Source organism: Stegastes partitus, unplaced genomic scaffold, assembly GCF_000690725.1.
Source record: "Stegastes partitus isolate 25-593 unplaced genomic scaffold, Stegastes_partitus-1.0.2 Scaffold1359, whole genome shotgun sequence".
In the NCBI taxonomy this organism is placed as follows: domain Eukaryota; kingdom Metazoa; phylum Chordata; class Actinopteri; family Pomacentridae; genus Stegastes; species Stegastes partitus.
The window spans coordinates 98663-116862 of NW_007579090.1; the positions used below are offsets into that span (position 1 = coordinate 98663).

General features: G+C 43.8%; 1 protein-coding gene across 2 annotated transcripts in view; it reads left to right on the forward strand.

Moving 5' to 3' along the window:
• The first annotated feature begins 1216 nt into the window (after positions 1–1216).
• cdc42bpb (CDC42 binding protein kinase beta (DMPK-like)) overlaps positions 1217–18200 on the forward strand; it is a 35197-nt gene continuing 18213 nt past the window's right edge. For both annotated transcript variants that reach the window (XM_008298913.1, XM_008298914.1), the window contains exons 1-11: positions 1217–1909; positions 5917–6008; positions 13760–13843; positions 13926–14021; positions 14106–14254; positions 15058–15151; positions 15539–15739; positions 16177–16425; positions 16700–16940; positions 17074–17181; positions 17854–17987. In XM_008298913.1, the coding sequence (XP_008297135.1) occupies positions 1741–1909; positions 5917–6008; positions 13760–13843; positions 13926–14021; positions 14106–14254; positions 15058–15151; positions 15539–15739; positions 16177–16425; positions 16700–16940; positions 17074–17181; positions 17854–17987 (1617 nt within the window). In that variant the 5' untranslated portion in view covers positions 1217–1740. The remainder of the gene's footprint in view (positions 1910–5916; positions 6009–13759; positions 13844–13925; positions 14022–14105; positions 14255–15057; positions 15152–15538; positions 15740–16176; positions 16426–16699; positions 16941–17073; positions 17182–17853; positions 17988–18200) is intronic.

Sequence of the window (18200 nt, forward strand, 5' to 3'; positions counted from 1 at the left end):
AAAAATAGTTATTTATTATCATTATTCCTCCTAAATTCATCAGATGAGTTTTCTGAGAGAAATAAAACTCCTCTGACATGTTTCAGCAGCTATCGACTTAATTGAAATCAGTTATATACATTTTTTTAAATTTTGTGCTTTAGTTCAGGAAGCACAAAACTGAAAAAGAAACATTGGAAAAAATTATGTTTTTAGTTATTCTACTCTGGATTTCTAAACATGTTTTTCCTTCTATATTATATGTGTGTGTGTGTGTGTGTGTGTGTGTGTGTGTGTATGTATAATTAAAAAAAATATATATATATTCTTAACAGTTTGAAGATTTTGTATTTTACTTTCTATCCGCAATGATTTCAGTTGACTTTGGTTTAATAGACTTTTCTCTTGAAACATGGATGAACATAATTATTTTTAAATCATTGTTTGATTATTTCATTATCAAACAAAAAGATGATTAATTTTCTTTATTAATCAAGCAGTTGTTTGGGATTTCAAATGTTAGTACACTAAATAAATGTTTAATTTGATCAGAAAACCTAAGTTTACATTTTACATATTTCTTTGTTTATTTATAGTTTTATTCCTGCAACAGACAGTCCATAATTTAAAAAAAAATTGATAAAAATTATACTATACATATATTATTTGCTAATTGTTGACAAAACAAAACGACTGAGAAAATCTCCCAATGAAACAATGAAAAAAATTAATTGATAAATGTCAGATTAATCCACAGTTTCATGACAATAATTCTGGTAGGTCTGAAGCGAAAGATTATTTTCTTCACTATCAGTGAATCTGCAAATTATTTTTTGATTGAACACTAAAAAAAAATCTTAATTTAACTTAGTGTAAATGTCCCAGACACAGTGCTGATGAAAGTAAAAAATCAGCATCTGAATTTGCTGTCAATCACTGGGTGGTTTTTATTGTCCTAATTTTTTTTATATCCTACTTTTATTTATTTAGTCTGCTTTTTATTTTATTTGCATTTGTTTGTGCTTCAGGTATTTGTCTTTTATTTGTTTATTATCGTATTTCTATTTTTAATTCGTGCTGTTTTAATGTTATTCTGTTTGTATTAGTTGTAAACAGAGTCCACGAGCAGACGGGGTGTTTCTGAAAGTTTTATTGTGAAGCTCCGTGTGACCGGAAGCGGGCTTTATTCTCTGCAGCTTGCTCTGGATGATCCGACCTGGATTCAGCCATATTCCCACTGATCAGCCACACCGGCAGCTCCCTCAAACTCACCAAAAACCGCCTCTAATCCCCCGGCGCGCTCCCTCCCGGTGCTGACGGACATTTTGAGTCCAGCCCAGTCGGTCCCGGAGCTCCTGGACCTCTTACCGGGCTGATACACCGACCGGAGGACATGGAGCAGCGACGGCCAACCTGAGAGTCGACGGTCTGCGCGACGTCCCGATTTCTGAGAGGAAAGTCCAGATTTACCGGATTAAAGCCGATGCGGAGGGCGGACAGACGCGGGCCTGCAGGCTGTTCGGTTCACGACACGACGGAGCGACGGTAACCGGCGGAGACTCAGCGACTCACCGACACCCAGGCGGCTCAAAATGTCGGGAATGTTTTCCCGGAGCTAACGAGCTAGCTGCTGCTGCTAGCAGGCTGAGCTCAGTGCGACTCGGCAGGAAGCGGAGCCTCGGCGGCGGCTTACACTCGGACTGAGCGGCGGGCTGTGGTGGGTGTTTCAGCGGGAGCGGCAGGTCATCGTCCTGGGTCACGATGTCGGCTCAGGTCCGCCTGAAGCGGCTGGAGGAGCTGCTGCTGGAGCAGAAGGCGGCGGGCTGCCTGAGCATGGAGACGCTGCTCGACCTGCTGCTCTGCTTCTACACAGAGTGCTCCAACTGCCCGCTGAAGAGGGAGAAGCACATCTCAGAGTTCCTCGAGTGGGGTAAGATCCTGGACCCGGTCCTGGGCCACACCTGCTCCCGGTCCCATCTCTAAGATCCGTGAAACACACTCACAAGGTCTGGGAACCGCTCAGCAGTGTCCCCGAGGACACTGAGGGGGCTCCAGGGTTGGGTTAGGTGCACCAGGGAGACTCAAGGGTCCTTTGAGGTGGTCCTGGAAGCCTCAGACCCTCCTGGAGACTTGGAACAGGCTCTTGGAATGTCTGAGGCTTTATACCAGGGGTCCTGGAAACCAGATCCATGGGTTCTTGAATGGGGTTCGAAGAATCTGGCAAGGTCTTGAGTGTTCTTCAGGGAAGTTCAGAGGTTGTATGGTGGTTCCACGGGGGTTTCAGGACAGTTCAGGGTTGCTGACAAACCTTGAAATTGGTTTCAGGGAGCTCCAGGGGGGCTCAAAGTTCTGTGGATCCTGGAATGTGGTTTTTGAAGGAACTTTAAGGGTCTTTAAGGGGTGTCAGGGAGGGCTACGGTTCACTGAGAGGGTCTTGGGAGTCTCGAGGTAATTCAGTGGCCCTTGAAACAGGCTCCAGGCCAAAGGCTTCATAACAGGGATCCTTGAAATCGGATCCGTGCATCACAAAGTGGAGTTCTAAGAATCTTTGAGGGCCCTTCAGGAAGGTTTAGGGGTTCTAAAAAGGTTCCGTGGAGGTTTAGGAAGGTTTGAGGGTCCTTGGGAGGTTCTTGAAGGGTTCAGGGCTATTTGAAAGAGGATCCATAGATCCTGGAGATGGTTCTTGTTTCAGGGGGCCTTGGGGAAGGTTCAGGGTTTTAAATGGGTTTCAAGGAGGCTAAGAACTCCTCACACAACTAACATTATGTTGATCACACAGACATCTGTGAGTAAGGAATAATGGTCCTTTAGGGTTCCAGGGACCTCAAGGGAGGTTCAAGGACCCTTGAGTGACATTTCAGCAGTGTTCAGAAATTGAGGGAGGTTACAGGGGTACTCAATGAGGTTAAAGAGTAGTTTCAGGGGTTCCAAAGGATTTTGAGAGAGATTTAAGGATTTTTCAATTTCAGAGCTTCCTGGAGGTTTGAGGTGATTTTAGGGCTTTAATGTAGCTTGAAATAACTTTTGGAGAGCTCCAGAGAGAATCACGGTTCCTTAAGAGAAGTTGCTGAAAGGTTAGTGGTTCTTGAAAGAGCACTCTGGGATCCGATCTAGTTCCAGGGGTCTTGAGGGTTCTCATGGCTGAAGGTTTTCCAGAGTAGTCGAGGTGTTTCCAGAACCCGGTCAGCAGCCCTCGGTGGTCTTGGTTCAGGGTCCAGCTGCAGGTTTGACCCTCAGACCAGGCGAGTTTAAAGGACAAGTTCACAACAAGTCTACAGTGCAGATGAGTGTGTGCGCTCCGTGTGGAGGCTGCAGATGCTCACTGGCCCAGTTTGACCCAGTTTGGCCCACTTTGTCCTGGTTCAGCCTGTTCCTGTTAAACACAGTCTGTCCTGGTTTGGTGTGACCTCCTTACAGCAGCTGTTTGAGTTTCTGATGTTTCTCCGACAGTCTCACTGTTTCTCCATGAGTCTGGCCCTGATTGATCAGTGACTGACGAGGTCAAACCACTGATTGATTGATTGATTGATCGCTGATAGCTCCAAAAACAACAGCAACAACTAACCTGAACTGAAGTTTAACGGAAATCATCCAAACAGACTGAGTTAACATCCACTTCCATGAAACACGGGTCAGAATCGGTTTATTAAACTTCCAGCAGGTTTTTATGGATTTGAGGACGACACATGTAGACACAGTGGTCGAGTGGTGAGAGTAGCAGAATATAATGGTCTTATGCACAGAGTGATGCATTGTGGGTAATTTGCAGCCACCATGTCATGAGGCCCAGTTTAACCTACAGGAGTTTCTGAAAGTCCCTGTGACTGTTTCACTCCAACATGATGACTGGAATGTCTCATAATCAGGGTTGTCTAATGTTCAGGCTCATACAGTCTGTGGCTGTGACATCGCCTTTGATGTTATTTCAGTTTCGCTGGCTGCCGCTGCTGCCATTAACCGGCTGTATCTGACTGGATCTGATCAGATCTGGAATCTGTATCCAAACAGACGCTGACTGATTTGTTGTGTGAAGCTGTCGGAGCCCCGCCCCTCCTGCAGACTTGGAGCAGCATCACAAACCCCTCAAAATGCTCTAGAGCAGGGGTGGGCAATCCTGGTCCTCCAGGGCCACAATCCTGCATGTTTTAGATGTTTCCCTCTTCCAACACACTTGATTCAAATGATCAGGATCATTATCAGGCTTCTGCAGAGCTTGATGATGAGCTGATCATTTGAATCAGGTGTGCTGGAAGAGAGACACACCTAAAACATGCAGGATTGTGGCGCTGGAGGACCAGGATTGCCCACCCCTGCTCTAGAGGATGAATATGAGCAGAACATCGGTCTGATTGTTGATGGAGTTCTGAACCAGCTGTCAGCCTGAAGTCCACCTCTGAGACAGTCGAGGTTTCTGAGGGTCCATGTGGTGTCCAGGAATCTGCAGGTGTTGTTTAAGGTTGCAGTTGAGGCAGTCAGGTTCAGTTCAGTCAGCCTCTCAGGAGGAACCGAAATTGCTCTGATGTAGTTTCTATTCTGGTTTCGATTGGTGTGTGTGTTAGTGTCAGCGTGTGTGTTTTAATATATGTGTGTTTTAATATGTGTGTGTGACCCAGATAAAACTGATCCCAGATCAGATGAATAAAAGATGAATGAGAAGCTTTACATCCTGCAGGGTCTTAGTGCCCCCCGACTCCTCACCATGAGTGTCTTCTGTGTGTCATCATGCATCTGTCATAAGCTGTCAGTGTTTGTTGTTGTTGTTGTTCTCATGGCTGCATGATACCGGAAATTCCGAAATGACAAAAACATCTCAGAAAACATAGCACATGCTCATCTCTGTTGTGATGTTCTTACTTGTGTGATCATCGAGGAGCAGTGACTTTACAGTTGGAACTCTTCGTTGACGAAGTAGACGATAAGACTTGAGCAGGGCTTCATTGTCCGTCTGCACCACAAGTCTGTTGTTGCAACACAATATTACAGTTGTGACAGCGCTGTTTCAGCTTGTGTCTTGCATTTTTCATACCGCTCTGGAATTGAAACCTGAGACCTATGATGCATGATGGTGCTATATACTGTTTGTCAATCAACCGGGTTACATTTTTAAGATCTTCTTTGGTGCTAACTGGTACTGGTGCCTTTTAAAGGTGAAAAGGTATTTCATCAGGCATTACACCGACAAAACACTGGCAAAGGCTTTTAAAAAAGTTTTTCACCTTTGATGACGTTTCGATCTGGCTTCACACTCATCATACAGAGCTTTGTGGTGCAGATTTAAGTGGTCAGACAAATTAGTCATGCTGCCTCATGTAATGACAGCAATTATCTGACAGAGCACCTGTTTTGGGTCAGCGTCATGCTTCCTATAGCCAAAATATTTCCTTCCAACAGATTTTTTCAGCCACATCTTTCTTTGTAACGTTTCTTTCCTGTTACTCGCTCATTGTGTTGCTCACATGTGGAGCCTGCATGTCAACAAACTTTGTCTTGTTGATGAAGTAAAAAAAAACAACAAAAAACAAACTTGATGTATCCAAGAACTCTTAAATCACAGTAAACCAAGTCAGACTTTCTTGTAGGTTGGCCATGGAGAAGGAGAGCTGTCTGAGTTTTCTTTTTATATCAAGTAGCAAAAACTCAGTGTAACATGATACTTCAATTTGCGCTACCTGCATTGTGATTATTGTGATTGCACCCATCATGATTCTAAATAATGTATCGTGCCGCTCTAGCAAGAAGTTTATTTCTATGGCACTTTGTATGTAGAGGTTTTTCAAAGTGCTGTACAGGCAAAGCGTAGAGTTCAGTCAAATGTAAGTAATTCAATCAATTCAAAAACAATACAGACAAGGTGAATAAAGTTAATTTAAAATTGTTGTTTATTTTTGATTATGTCTGTCATACTGTATGTCTAACATGTGTTTTGTGTGTCCTCAGTGAAACCGTTCACCACGACAGTAAAGGACATGCGGCTGCACAGAGACGACTTCGAGATGCTGAAGGTGATCGGACGAGGAGCTTTTGGAGAGGTAAGACTTCCTCCTGACGTCTGACCTCACCACCTCGTCTGGTCTCCATCTGCTGGGAGGCCTCCCCTCTCTCTCTGTCCACCTCCTCCTCCTCCTTATCTTCCTCCTCAGTAGTTCACTGCTCACTTGGGTCTCTGGCGGTAAACAGCACTCGGTAGAAACAGGAAGTTTTCCTGAAAACAGATTCCATGCAAGCACAGGGAGCGGATGTGATGTTAACAGGACGCTGGGAGTCTTCATCGAACTAACAGCGGTGCGTGTCAGTGGGTGTGTTCCAGTGCTCGTACTACTTATGGTATAGTACGCAAGAAACACATTTAGTTCGTAGCCTGTGCCAAAAATACCAGGATGTCCGACTACATCTGGTTGCACGCTTTTCTGAACTACATACGGTAACATCGCATACGTCAATGTGTCTCACGCAAGCATAAACAAGCTAAAGCTGCCGAGAGTGCATGGACGGATGCTGGCTCATTTCACTCTGCAGACTGCAATGGGTGGAAGGTACAGTATTATGATTATATGTTCCAGTTCTATGCATACTGCAAACAACAGTTTGTAATTTGTAAAAAGCAGCTGTATTATGTATTGACAGCAATAAGACAAAGTATGCAGCAGTAATGCAGCCATTCTGTGTATCAGCGAGTTGTGTGTTCACCTGTGTTGTTACCTGTCGCTCAGTGGACTGACCGCCGTGCTCCCTGTGCGCTAACAGGACGCGTATCCAGTCCAGCGTAACTCTGCATTTCCTGTTTATAACGCACGGCTTCCTGACGTCTTCCTCTGTGGTTCCTGCAGGAGCTCGGCCTTTATTGAGACACTTTTAGTAGGTAGAAGCAGAAATGTGAGCGGATGGTCTCACAAAGATAAGATAACACTTGGGACTGCGTTTGTTCATGGCGGTGGTTGTTGGAGTCCAGCATGCGTGGCAATACAGTCAACGTATAAAGGATATAACGTGACAGAGAGGAAGAAAAACGCTGCACAATTAGCAGCTGATTTGTTGAACTGATGTTTGGCTGCTTACAACAAGCTTCCTGCCTGCACTGTGACGCCGTTTTGGCTTTTGGTCGTCTATAACTTGTCACTGATCGTCGACTCAAACGCTGCACGTGTCCATACATGACTCTTGCTTTGTTTTCTCCTTCGGTTTCAGTGAACCCATTGTTGCAGTTGCACATGTTGCTGTTATTGTCCAGTACCATGAGAGCCTGCTGCATGTACGTTGCTTTTACTAACTACAGCCCACAAGGAGCAACAGGGTCTACAGGGCTACAAAGACCTGTTTCTGTGTTTACGTTAGCGGTGACGGCTCCGTTTCCGCTGCGGCGGGGATATTTGGAGATCAACTTTGATATCCCGATTCAACCACACCGAACCAATAGTCGGCTATTCGGGTCCAGCCCTAGTTTCTACTTCCTTGAAAGTAAACGCCACAGGTAGATAATGATATAGCCAATCCAACCGACGGTCTTAGGAAGGAAGAAATGGTAAGTTAGTGCCCAGAGTGGAACGCTTCTCAGGGGACCTTGGGCCTTTTCAATGGGTTCCTCTGCCTGGACAGGTTCAAGGAACTCATTTGCATCCTCGAAGACCTCGTCCTCTAGTGGAGCTTCCTTCGGTTCCTCTGCCTGAGCAGGTTCAAGGAACGCATTAGCATCTTTGAAGACGTTCTCGTGCGGAGCTTCTACCTGAAGGCTTTGACAGACTTCTTCCTCAGACTTTGTTGAGGTGTTTTCTTTGATAGTCAGTTTTAGCTTCTGCAGGTCCTTCTCCACAAGTTATCTCTGGCTCTTCTCGTAAGCCAGCTGTTTTTTTGTTTGTTCCAGTTCCTTGCTAAGGCTGATCCAGAAGGCTTTCTCCCTGAGATGTTCGGTTCTTGCTTTGTGAAGCCAATCATCCAGTTGCTTTTAATTTTTCCTCTCATTTTGAAACTCTGTTTTCAGGTACTGTATTTGTTCCCCCAGTTCTTGTGAATTACTCTGCTCTCTTTGGAGCTTCTTCTTTAAGTATTGGACTTGATCGTCCAGCTCATTTGCCGTCATCCTTTCTCTGATTAAGTTATTGTCCAGAGATCTGACTTTTTCGTCCAGCTCCAGTGCGTTGGTCCTCACTGTCTGGAGCTGCTCATTCAGTATCTCAACTTGTTTTTCCAGCTCATGCGCTCCAGTCCAGACTTTCTACAAAGGTCGGTTTTCTGCATCCAACTCCTGAGCATTGATCCTCACGTTGTGGAGCTGTTCGTTCAGAAGCTGGTCTTGTTTGTCCTGCTCCTGAGCCTTGCTCCATTCTCCGAGGAGCTCATTGATCAAATATTGAGCTTCCTCATCCAGGTCCTGAGCGCTGGGCCTCTCATCGTGGCGCTGGTTGTTTAGAAGCTGGACTTGCCCGTCCAGCTCCAGAGCCTTGGACCTTTCTTTGAGGAGCTTGTTTGTCAAATATTGAACTTGCTCCTCTGACTGCTTAGCTGCTAGCCAAGTTGTGCAGTAAACTGAGATGAAACAAAGGAAATTGTTTTTCAGTTATTTATTGAAACTATACAAATATTTTTAGGTTCGGTGCAGGAGAGAAAGTAAGAGAGAAGACAAAACTGAGTTGGGAATTGCCCAATTGAACATTCTAGCTCCAATTGGTCATGCTCATTATTATGCTGTGATCTGTGGGTGTGTTTGCATTATTCTATGATACATTTGTCATAATTATTGTTCATAGATAAATTATAGCCATAGACTGCACATCAAATGTCTGAGTTATAAACATCGAAACAGTCTGGGTAAATGCAAGCTACAACTGTAGAAAACACTTCCAAAGAATGAGGGGGACAGGGGAATGCATTAGTGTATGACGCGATGACTTGTGTCCGTAGCGGATGAAAATGTCCTGGAAAATAATTTCAGTGAAAGAGTGGGAACCCTGTTAGTACAGTCAGAAAATCATCTGATAAAATGCTTAATAGGCTGCGCAGAGGCAGTTGCGGCATCTCCCTCCAGTGATAAATAGATTTGAGGTGGTATTCCTAATTAGGTCTTATTTCTTGTGGTCTTTATGAAAAAGTAGGTAATTAAAAATGATCTGTAATTATTAGTATGAACAAGCTACGGACCAACATGTGTTCAGAAGTTTTATATCAATTTTGTGCCAAAGTATCTGTTCTCCTTATGTTCCGATTACCAGATAACTCATAGAGCCCACAGGAAACCTCTGTCGAGTTCTAGTAAACTTTTACAGAAAATACGGACAAAAAATTAACAAGATTGTCGGTTATTGAAAAGAGTGAAGTGCAGCCACAGACTGTTGTTTATTTTATTTTTTCAGAACAGCCGCTAGTGTTCCATCATTTCGAAAACAAATTGTATTAATGGCTTGAACTCTGGCGACATTTCCACCCGCTTTTGTGCACATTCTCAACTTTCTCTGGTCCAAACACCAGACATCTAATGAAATCTCCCTTATCTCAGGCAGTTTCTCCTTCTCTGGGGCAGAAAAGTTTGTTTTTATGCAAGTTCAATGTTCACCGAAGCTGCAACTTCACTGGAGAGGTGAAACACAGAAAGAAAATGATAATAATTAAAAATAGGAAAACTGGGAAAACTGTAAAAAAAAAAAAAAGCTGTTTCTCTGTCTGATATCTGGAGGTTTGCTTGAGATTATTCCTACATGTAGATGTAAATGTGGCTGCTCAGTGTGTCAGTGTGTGTCTGTTAGCTGTTGTTAGTCATTAACTCAGCCGCTGCAGTTCACCTTCAGTCAGTCTGATAACGGCTGCAGTTCAAGTCCACACATTAAACTTGTCTGAGATTCATCAGTGTTTCTGAAATTCCGCTGTTGATTCTTCACATATTTAAGCTTTTTTTATTCCGTATTAAATTATTGTGGAACTTTAATTGTAAACGAATCAGACTTAACCTTAAAAAGTCAGAATGCACTGATGCGGCGTTTTACTTGGGAGAAAAGGAGGTTTGGTTTGAGCAGCAAGAAAACGACTCAGAGCTTCATCAAAGAAACACTACGTCACACGAAGGACTCAAAACGATTTGAGTAGCAGGAGATGGAAGATCAAATAAATATCCAGAATAAGTGAGAGGTGAGCTGATGTGATGTCACTGCTGTGGAGATAAAAAAACGCATCTGGAAGTCAACGGTTGGAGCTGTTCAATTTTTTATTTTTTTTTAAACTACAAACTTTATTGAATGCTAAAAATCCAACACAGCTGGTGGTTTGAGACAGAAAATAAAATGCAGAAATGGTTTTAAATGACCGCCAGTATTTTGCTGCTGCGGTGTTTGTTCTGTATTTCTCTGCGAAGACATGAGGTCCAGACGGAACATCCTCTCTTTCCTCTGAATACAATCCATCCTCACTCAGAAGGACATAGACCAGGGGTGTCGAACTGCGGTCCTCGAGGGCCGCAATCCTGCATGTTTTAGATGTTTCCCTCTTCCAACANATGATCAGCTCATCATCAAGCTCTGCAGAAGTCTGATAACGATCCTGATCATTTGAATCAGGTGTGTTGGAAGAGGGAAACATCTAAAACATGCAGGATTGCGGCCCTCGAGGACCGGATGTCGACACCCCTGACATAGACTTTACTGCTACACATGCCTTCTTCCTAAGTTCCCTCATCACAGGGGCTTGTGGGTAATGTAGTTTAGAAGGTTTGAACATCATGTACGAGGCTCTCCTCTTCACCAGCTGGGTTTCTTACAGCAGAGAGGGTGTGTGTTATTGTGTGTCTGTGTGTGCATTGTCCACATACCAGAGGAAAGGTGTGTCGCAGCCACACCTGCCCACTGCCTCAGGATATAAACACACACAGGTTTGTGTTGCTGTATTTATGAGGACCGGCCTCACTGTCAGACTCAGCCTGGTCCTCACAAACACACAGAAACACTGTAAACACAGGGACCAGCTCAGGCAGCTCTCATTACATTCGAGTCCAGGTCCAGTCCAGGTGTGGTACTGAGCCATATGGGTGGAGTGGTGATCAGACAGGTATTTGTGGCGTGGCTGTGCTGGGATGCTCAGACCAGCTCAGCTGGTGGTTTTCTTGACACATACCAGCTTACATATCTGTAACATGTCTCACCTGGTCACCATGGAGACCAGTGTGGTAACTCTGCAGAGGGGATACACCTGTGTGAGTCAAGCTGACCTGAAACTAAATGGACAGTGTTGTTGTTTTTGTTATTGACACAGTCTGAACTGACACTTAATGAAGACCACATTGTAGACTAGAATCCTGCAGTCGGCAGGTCGCACAGACAAGTCATAAACTAGACCCTCCGTCAGTCCTGAACAATATTTTGAACCGATAAACGTTTGCAGTGAAAATGAAAACCTTGGTGTCAAATTTTAGAAAACCAGAACAACACAAAACTTTGCTGAAATGTCTTTTTCTCTTTTGTTAAACATATGTTCAAGTAAATTAAAGAACCTGTCATATTTATCCTTCAGTGTTGCTCAACTATTACTCCTGATGTGTAACCAGACAGATGATGCTGTGGGCAGGACAGTGATGGCGACCAAATTAAATTAACCAAATTATTGTGTTGTTATCAGGAATCAGTTTCAAAATTAAATGCAAAATACTAAATATCAGGTCCATGGACCCTGATTATGACTTTACCATAAACCAGATAAGAGTCTGAAATCAAGAAGGAAACAAGTGGCAAACTCCGGGGCTGAATAATATAAACAACACAGAAGAGCCAAAAGCTGCTATTTCTTAAATGTCTACTTGAGTTAGTTCCCGTTATCTTGCAGATCTATCTCCACATACTGTGAATGGTCTGCATCCAGTATCATTTTGTTTGAGGGGGAAAGAAATGCTCTGGCTTGTTTGATTTTCTTCATACCAATCACTGTTTTCTTGGACGGTGCTAAGACTCAGGACGCAGCAACACTGCTCAAGCAAAATAGTGACGAAATGAATCGAGATTGTTGCAGTGGAACATTCACCAAAAAAAACAAACAGACCTGCGTGACTGCACGGTCCAAAGTTTCAGGAAGATTTGCCATTTTCAGCATCAAAGTTGCTGCTTGGAGGTTGTTGTTGTTTCCCGTGGCTAAAGGGATTTTGAAAACGGAGCAGAAGGGGATAGCGGAAGGGGAGGTGAAGGCTGCATGAAATGCATGCCGGAAATGGCAGGCTTATACCCGAATCCTACATCTGGTGAGTGCGACTAATCCCCTTAGACCCCCATGTTAAAATGCTCAACTTTAGAGCAGAAATAAACATGTTTACAGCCTGGTAGAAGTTTTTCTCAGTAATTTTGGCACATTTTCACAGATCAGAACTGACATTTAACCTTCACATCATCAACACGACGAATCAAATCAGACTTTATTTATATAGCACTTTTCATACATATAGCAGCTCAAAGTGCTTTACAGCATTAAAAACATTATCAAAGAAAGAACAGACAGCGATATCTCATTCCTTTGAACAAATCGCAAATGCTTTGGCATATTTATGCAAATGATTATGTACACCTGTCAGCTGCTTCCTACATTATCAATAGCGCTAACCATGTTGATCAAAATGTACGGTGCTGGTGTTCTGTTGAATAGTTTTATACACCAACACATCCAGGTATAAGTCATTACATGCAAAAGTCAGTCATATTTTCTCTACATTTCTCAATGTGTCCTGACACGACGAGTGAGCGCTGCATTTCACGAAGGGGGAAAAAACTAGAAATGTAAACATGGGGAACGGCTTGAGGCGGAACTGTTCATGCAGCACAAATGTTAAAAAAATTACTTTTCACCAGTCGTCGTCCACATGAACATCAATAATTGATTCATTTTTAAAATAAATAAAACGCATTAGATGCTTTTCTTTATGCTGATAAAACTATTTTTACCCACTGATGTTCATTGCTGAATTGATGCTGTTACATTAGGATTTTGAAGAACAGATAAAACATCAGGTTGCATGAATGATAAATTATCATTATTTAAGAATCAAACAGCAAACATCTGCAGTCTTCCACAGCAAAGAACCTGGAACTTTATTAATCTCTTTGCAGCAGACTTCAGTCCTAATGGTTTTATATCAAAATGATCGTTAATCTCTTTGAAATCCAAAACAACAGACTTGGACTTAAAATAATCGTTCCTTATTTCATTGAATGTTTAACTTTCTAGGAGGAGGTGTGTTTCTGTCTCAGCCTCGCCTGTCCAACAGTGATCACATATGTAGTTTTCTTTTGGGTTGACAGGATTTTTTTTGTGTCTTCCTTGTTTGACTGGTGGTCACCGAGTCTGTACTTGGTCAGATTCTGTCTCTGCTTTCTAACTCCGGCAGCAGAGAGGTGCTCTGCTCATTTCTGATTTCTTTTAAGCACCTTAAATTGTTCGACTCTACTTTTAGCTGCTTCATCCAGTGTTTCAAATGGGTTTCTTTACTTTGCATTATAGTTTAGTTTCTTCTGATCAGTGTTTAGAAAGCAATGTTGTCGTGAGACTGCTCAGAGTATGTCTGAGAGGAGACAGATGGTCTCAGCACCAGCGTATATGAGGGACATAGATGATTAAAAAATGTGAGTGGTCTCTTTTGAATCTCACTTTTCAGTGACTACCTGCATAGTTCTGCTCTACATGCGTTTCTTGGTGTTTTTCTATTTCTGTGTAAAATCTATCTGCAGAATTCTGCATGTAAAGATTCTTTTGAAGCCGTACAGTATTGATGTGTCTCATCCCTGTCGGTCTCATTTTTAATATTTGTCACCCCTCTCTCGCTCAGGTTGCCGTGGTGAAGATGAAACACACAGAGAGAGTTTACGCCATGAAGATCCTCAATAAGTGGGAGATGCTAAAGAGAGCTGAGGTGGGCTTCGTCTTCATCATCTTCGCCAGGCTGTGTGTGACAAGTTGCTGTGATGTTAGCATGTTGTTGTTCTTCTGTGCAGACGGCATGCTTCCGTGAAGAACGTGACGTCCTGGTGAAAGGAGACAGTCAGTGGATCACAACGTTGCACTATGCCTTCCAGGACGACAACTACCTGGTTAGTGCTACTAGAGCTGCCACAGCAGGCCCACTGTCATAGCATTGATAGTAACGTATGTACTTGTGTGTACTTGTACTGCAGTACCTGGTGATGGATTACTACGTGGGCGGGGACCTGCTGACTCTGCTCAGTAAGTTTGAGGACCGCCTTCCTGAAGATATGGCCAAGTTCTACGTCGCTGAGATGGTGCTGGCCATCCACTCCATCCACCAGCAGCACTACATCCACAGGTACTGCTTATACTGGTTATACTGGTGTGAACAGATGCTCACACAATGCAGCAATGTAAACTCAGCTGGGCGTTGCCTCTGGTTATCATTGCAACCCCTGCTGGGCGTGACCTCTGGCTACCATAGTAACCTTGGCTAGGCATGGCGTCTAATCCACAGTGACGTGGCTCATCTGATTGCCATGGTAACAGCAGTAAAGCAGCACGTCGAAACTACAAACACAGAAGCTGGTGTAAAAAGTTCTGCCAGTCACATGACTGTTTTTGCATAAATCACTGTCGCACTGTGTAAGAGACAGAGACAGGAAGTGTGTTTTTCCTGGCAGCAGTGTCCTCTGGGAAATGTAGTTACATCCTGCTCAGCCTCCACCTTCCTTCCTGAAGCCAGTTAATCTTTAAACTGGAGCTGACTGCGGCTGTTCAAACTCTCAGCTACTCTCAACTTTAGTAAATCATGTGAAGTATGTTCTCTCAGTGTTCACTAACTGGCTTGTTGTGGACATTTCTGCTGCATCACTTTGATCCTGCAGCTGTTTCTTAGTTAAGAATTAGCCATTGATCTCCACCTTCAAGCCGACATGTTAGAGTCTTGAAAAGTCTTGCTGAAGCAGATCATGGGATACAGTAAAAAGCTTTAGAGCAGGTAAATCAGTGGACCTTGAGAGCAGATTGTCATATCAGCTGCTATCTACAGGCTCATTGTGATGAAAACCGTCAATGTGTGCTAATATTCTTCATCAGCAGTTTACAGTATGTTTATGGTTTGAATGTTTTAAAGGGGGGTTAATGTTTTGGTTTTTTCAGAGACATTAAACCAGACAATGTCCTGCTGGATGTCAATGGTCACATTCGCCTCGCAGATTTTGGGTCCTGTCTCCGTATGATGGAAGATGGCACGGTAACACTCTCTCACCCAAAACACTGGTTTTAAGTTATACTGTCTGATGTTAACTTGAGGTCATTGTTTTTTTGTTTTTTTTTAAGTAAACCAGGTTTAATTCAAAGTTGAGTTTCAGATTTAGTTTTGCATTTCACTGGGTTTAACAGTGAAGTGATTAACAGGGTTCAGTTTAGTGTGAACTGGCTTGAGTTTTAGAGTTAAATGGGTTTCGATATTGAGATAAGTTTGTGTATGGAAGTTTCAGTTAAGTTCACTTTAGACTTAGCCAATGTAGCTTTAATGCCAGCTAGTTTCAGTTGTCTGGGCTGAGTTTTCTCAGTCAACCGTAGTTGACTGATCTCTTCAGTGACAAGTTTAAGAACTCCTCCTGTGCTGTCGATGCAGGTGCAGTCTTCAGTGGCAGTGGGTACTCCAGACTACATCTCCCCAGAGATCCTGCAGGCCATGGAGGATGGGATGGGCCGCTACGGACCGGAGTGCGACTGGTGGTCTCTGGGAGTCTGTATGTACGAGATGCTGTACGGAGAAACACCGTTTTATGCCGAGTCACTGGTGGAAACCTATGGCAAGATCATGAACCATGAGGTTAGAAACACAACAAGAGCACACAGTTCTGTTCCCTGTTTGCTCTCTGGAGGATTTTTTGTCTATATAAGTAATCAGGTAGAGCTTTTAGAATGATCAGGTAGAGCTGTTAGAGAGTAATCATGCAGACCTGTAGGAATATTCAGATTAATCCCACGCTTCCTGAAGTGTTGGTTCATGTTCAGCTTGTCCTCTGCTGCTGTTTCCAGGTTATGTGTTTGTCTCCAGACTCTTGTCCTACTTCTTCTTTTCTAAATCTGAACATGTCCCTCAGTGGACAGACGCCTCGTCCTGCTCTCCATTTCAGTCTTATTATCGCTCTGCCAGTCTCTCTCTCTCCCTCTCTCTTTCACTTTCTCTCTTTCTGTATCTCCATCCATCCTCCCTCTCTCCCCTGTCTAAAAGCCTCACAGTGTTTATTTTCTGGTGTTTTCCAGGACCGTTTCCAGTTCCCCTCCCATGTGACTGATGTGTCCGAAGATGCCAAGGATCTGATCCAGCGCTTGCTTTGCTCGAGGGAACGTCGGCTCGGTTTGAACGGGATCTCAGACTTCAAGAGCCACCCGTTCTTTAGTGGGATCGACTGGGAAAACATCCGGTCTGCAGAGGCCCCCTACATCCCAGATGTGTCATCACCCACCGACACCTCCAACTTTGATGTGGACGATGATGTCCTAAAGAACCCAGTGAGGAGCAAACCAGGAAGAGAAAACATAACACAATGCCATTATAAATCCACATGTACTAGTGTCCCTATTCCTAACCTGTCAGTGTCATGTCTCAGTAGTCTTTAGAGTCAGTCAGTCTCCGTCCCTTAATCCAATCTTTCAGGCTTCACTTTGTCCCGACCTTTTAGACTTTAATGACCTGATGACCTCCCATGTGCCTAAAGTATGAGCGCACTAACAGATTAAAGATGGTTCCTGCTGGTCCTCCAGTCTGACAGTGTCTTTCCTGCAGGACATCGGACCTCCAGTGTCTCACACTGGGTTCACTGGTCAGCACCTCCCCTTTGTCGGCTTCACCTTCACCACCGACAGCTGCTTCTCTGACTGCAACTCTGTCAGCCGAGCAGGGCTGGGAGTCCGGCAGGAGGTGGACGGAGAAGGAGGAGGTGATGGAGGGCAGGACGTGGAGGCGTTCGAGAGGAGGATCCGCCGACTGGAGCAGGAGAAACAAGAACTGAACCGCAAACTGCAGGGTGAGAAAGACTTGCTCTGTTAAATGCTTTGTTTGAACCCAACAATTAGTTTCAAATGTAATTTCAGTGTTCACTGCAGGAAATGTGGTACTCCTGCAGTACTCTTGACATCAGTATGTGTCTGTGACTGCAGAATCAACTCAGGCTCTGCAGGCTCCGGCTCGAGGAGGAACTCTGACTCGAGACAAAGAGATCAAGAAGCTAAACGAGGAGATTGAGCGGCTCAAGAAGAAACTGGCAGGTCAGAAGGGGAGGAGGAGTTACTCTAACTGTAACAGCCCGAATCACAGTTGTTTTTAAGCACAGTTTTCTAGATATTGTATTTCTAGTACCTGTTTCAGTAGAAACATTAACAGTAGCAGTTGCAGTTTTACTACCGTCAGCACTAGTAGCAGAAGAAGAAGCAGCAGCAGTAGTAGTTTTAGTAACAGTAGCAGAACGAAGTACTGGTAATAATAGTAGTTGCACTTGTAAAAGTGGTAGCAGTCTTGATTAGCGGTAATGCCCCTGTAATGTTCATTACGTTAGCAGCAGCTGTACAAGTAAAACAACCACTGTCAGTAGCTGCAGTGATAGTAACATAACTGTAATAGTACTACCAGATTTAGTACCAGCGACAATACTTGCAGAAATGGCTGTATTAGGCTGTAGTTGGTGGTTTAGCATCAGTAGCGGTATGAGAGCCATCAGCACTCATAGTTTTTAGTGTTTTTTAAGTGTAGCACATTGTACGGACAGTGAACCACAAAACCATTTAACTGATGACCTCATGGTGATGCCGGCAGAAAGCGGCGATCCTTCCGCTTAGCATCTTAGCATGGTTAGCATGTTGCGCCTACATCACATGTCCTGTTGGTCACCATCGACGTGAGCCTGTTTCACATTTGTAAAACCCGCCCCTGTGATGTGATAGACTCTGACAGGCTGGAGCATCAGCTGGAGGAGGCGGTCACACTGAGACAGGACTACGAGAGCTCCGCCTCCAAACTGAAGACTCTGGAGAAGCAGGTGAAGACCCTGAGGCAGGAGAAGGATGATGTCCACAAGGTAAATAATAACACTGCACACTTGAACTGAGCAGTAAATCGATTTCAATATGATCAGAAAAATTCAAATGCTGCAGTTTAGATTATATGTTATGCAGCACATATGAGCCGGGGTTTTAAACTGTCATGTCAGTGAGTTTACACATTAATGCCATACTGGTGTGACAGTCAGGATTTGATGCAGTAATACCCTGTGACATGTTTTAAATCTTTT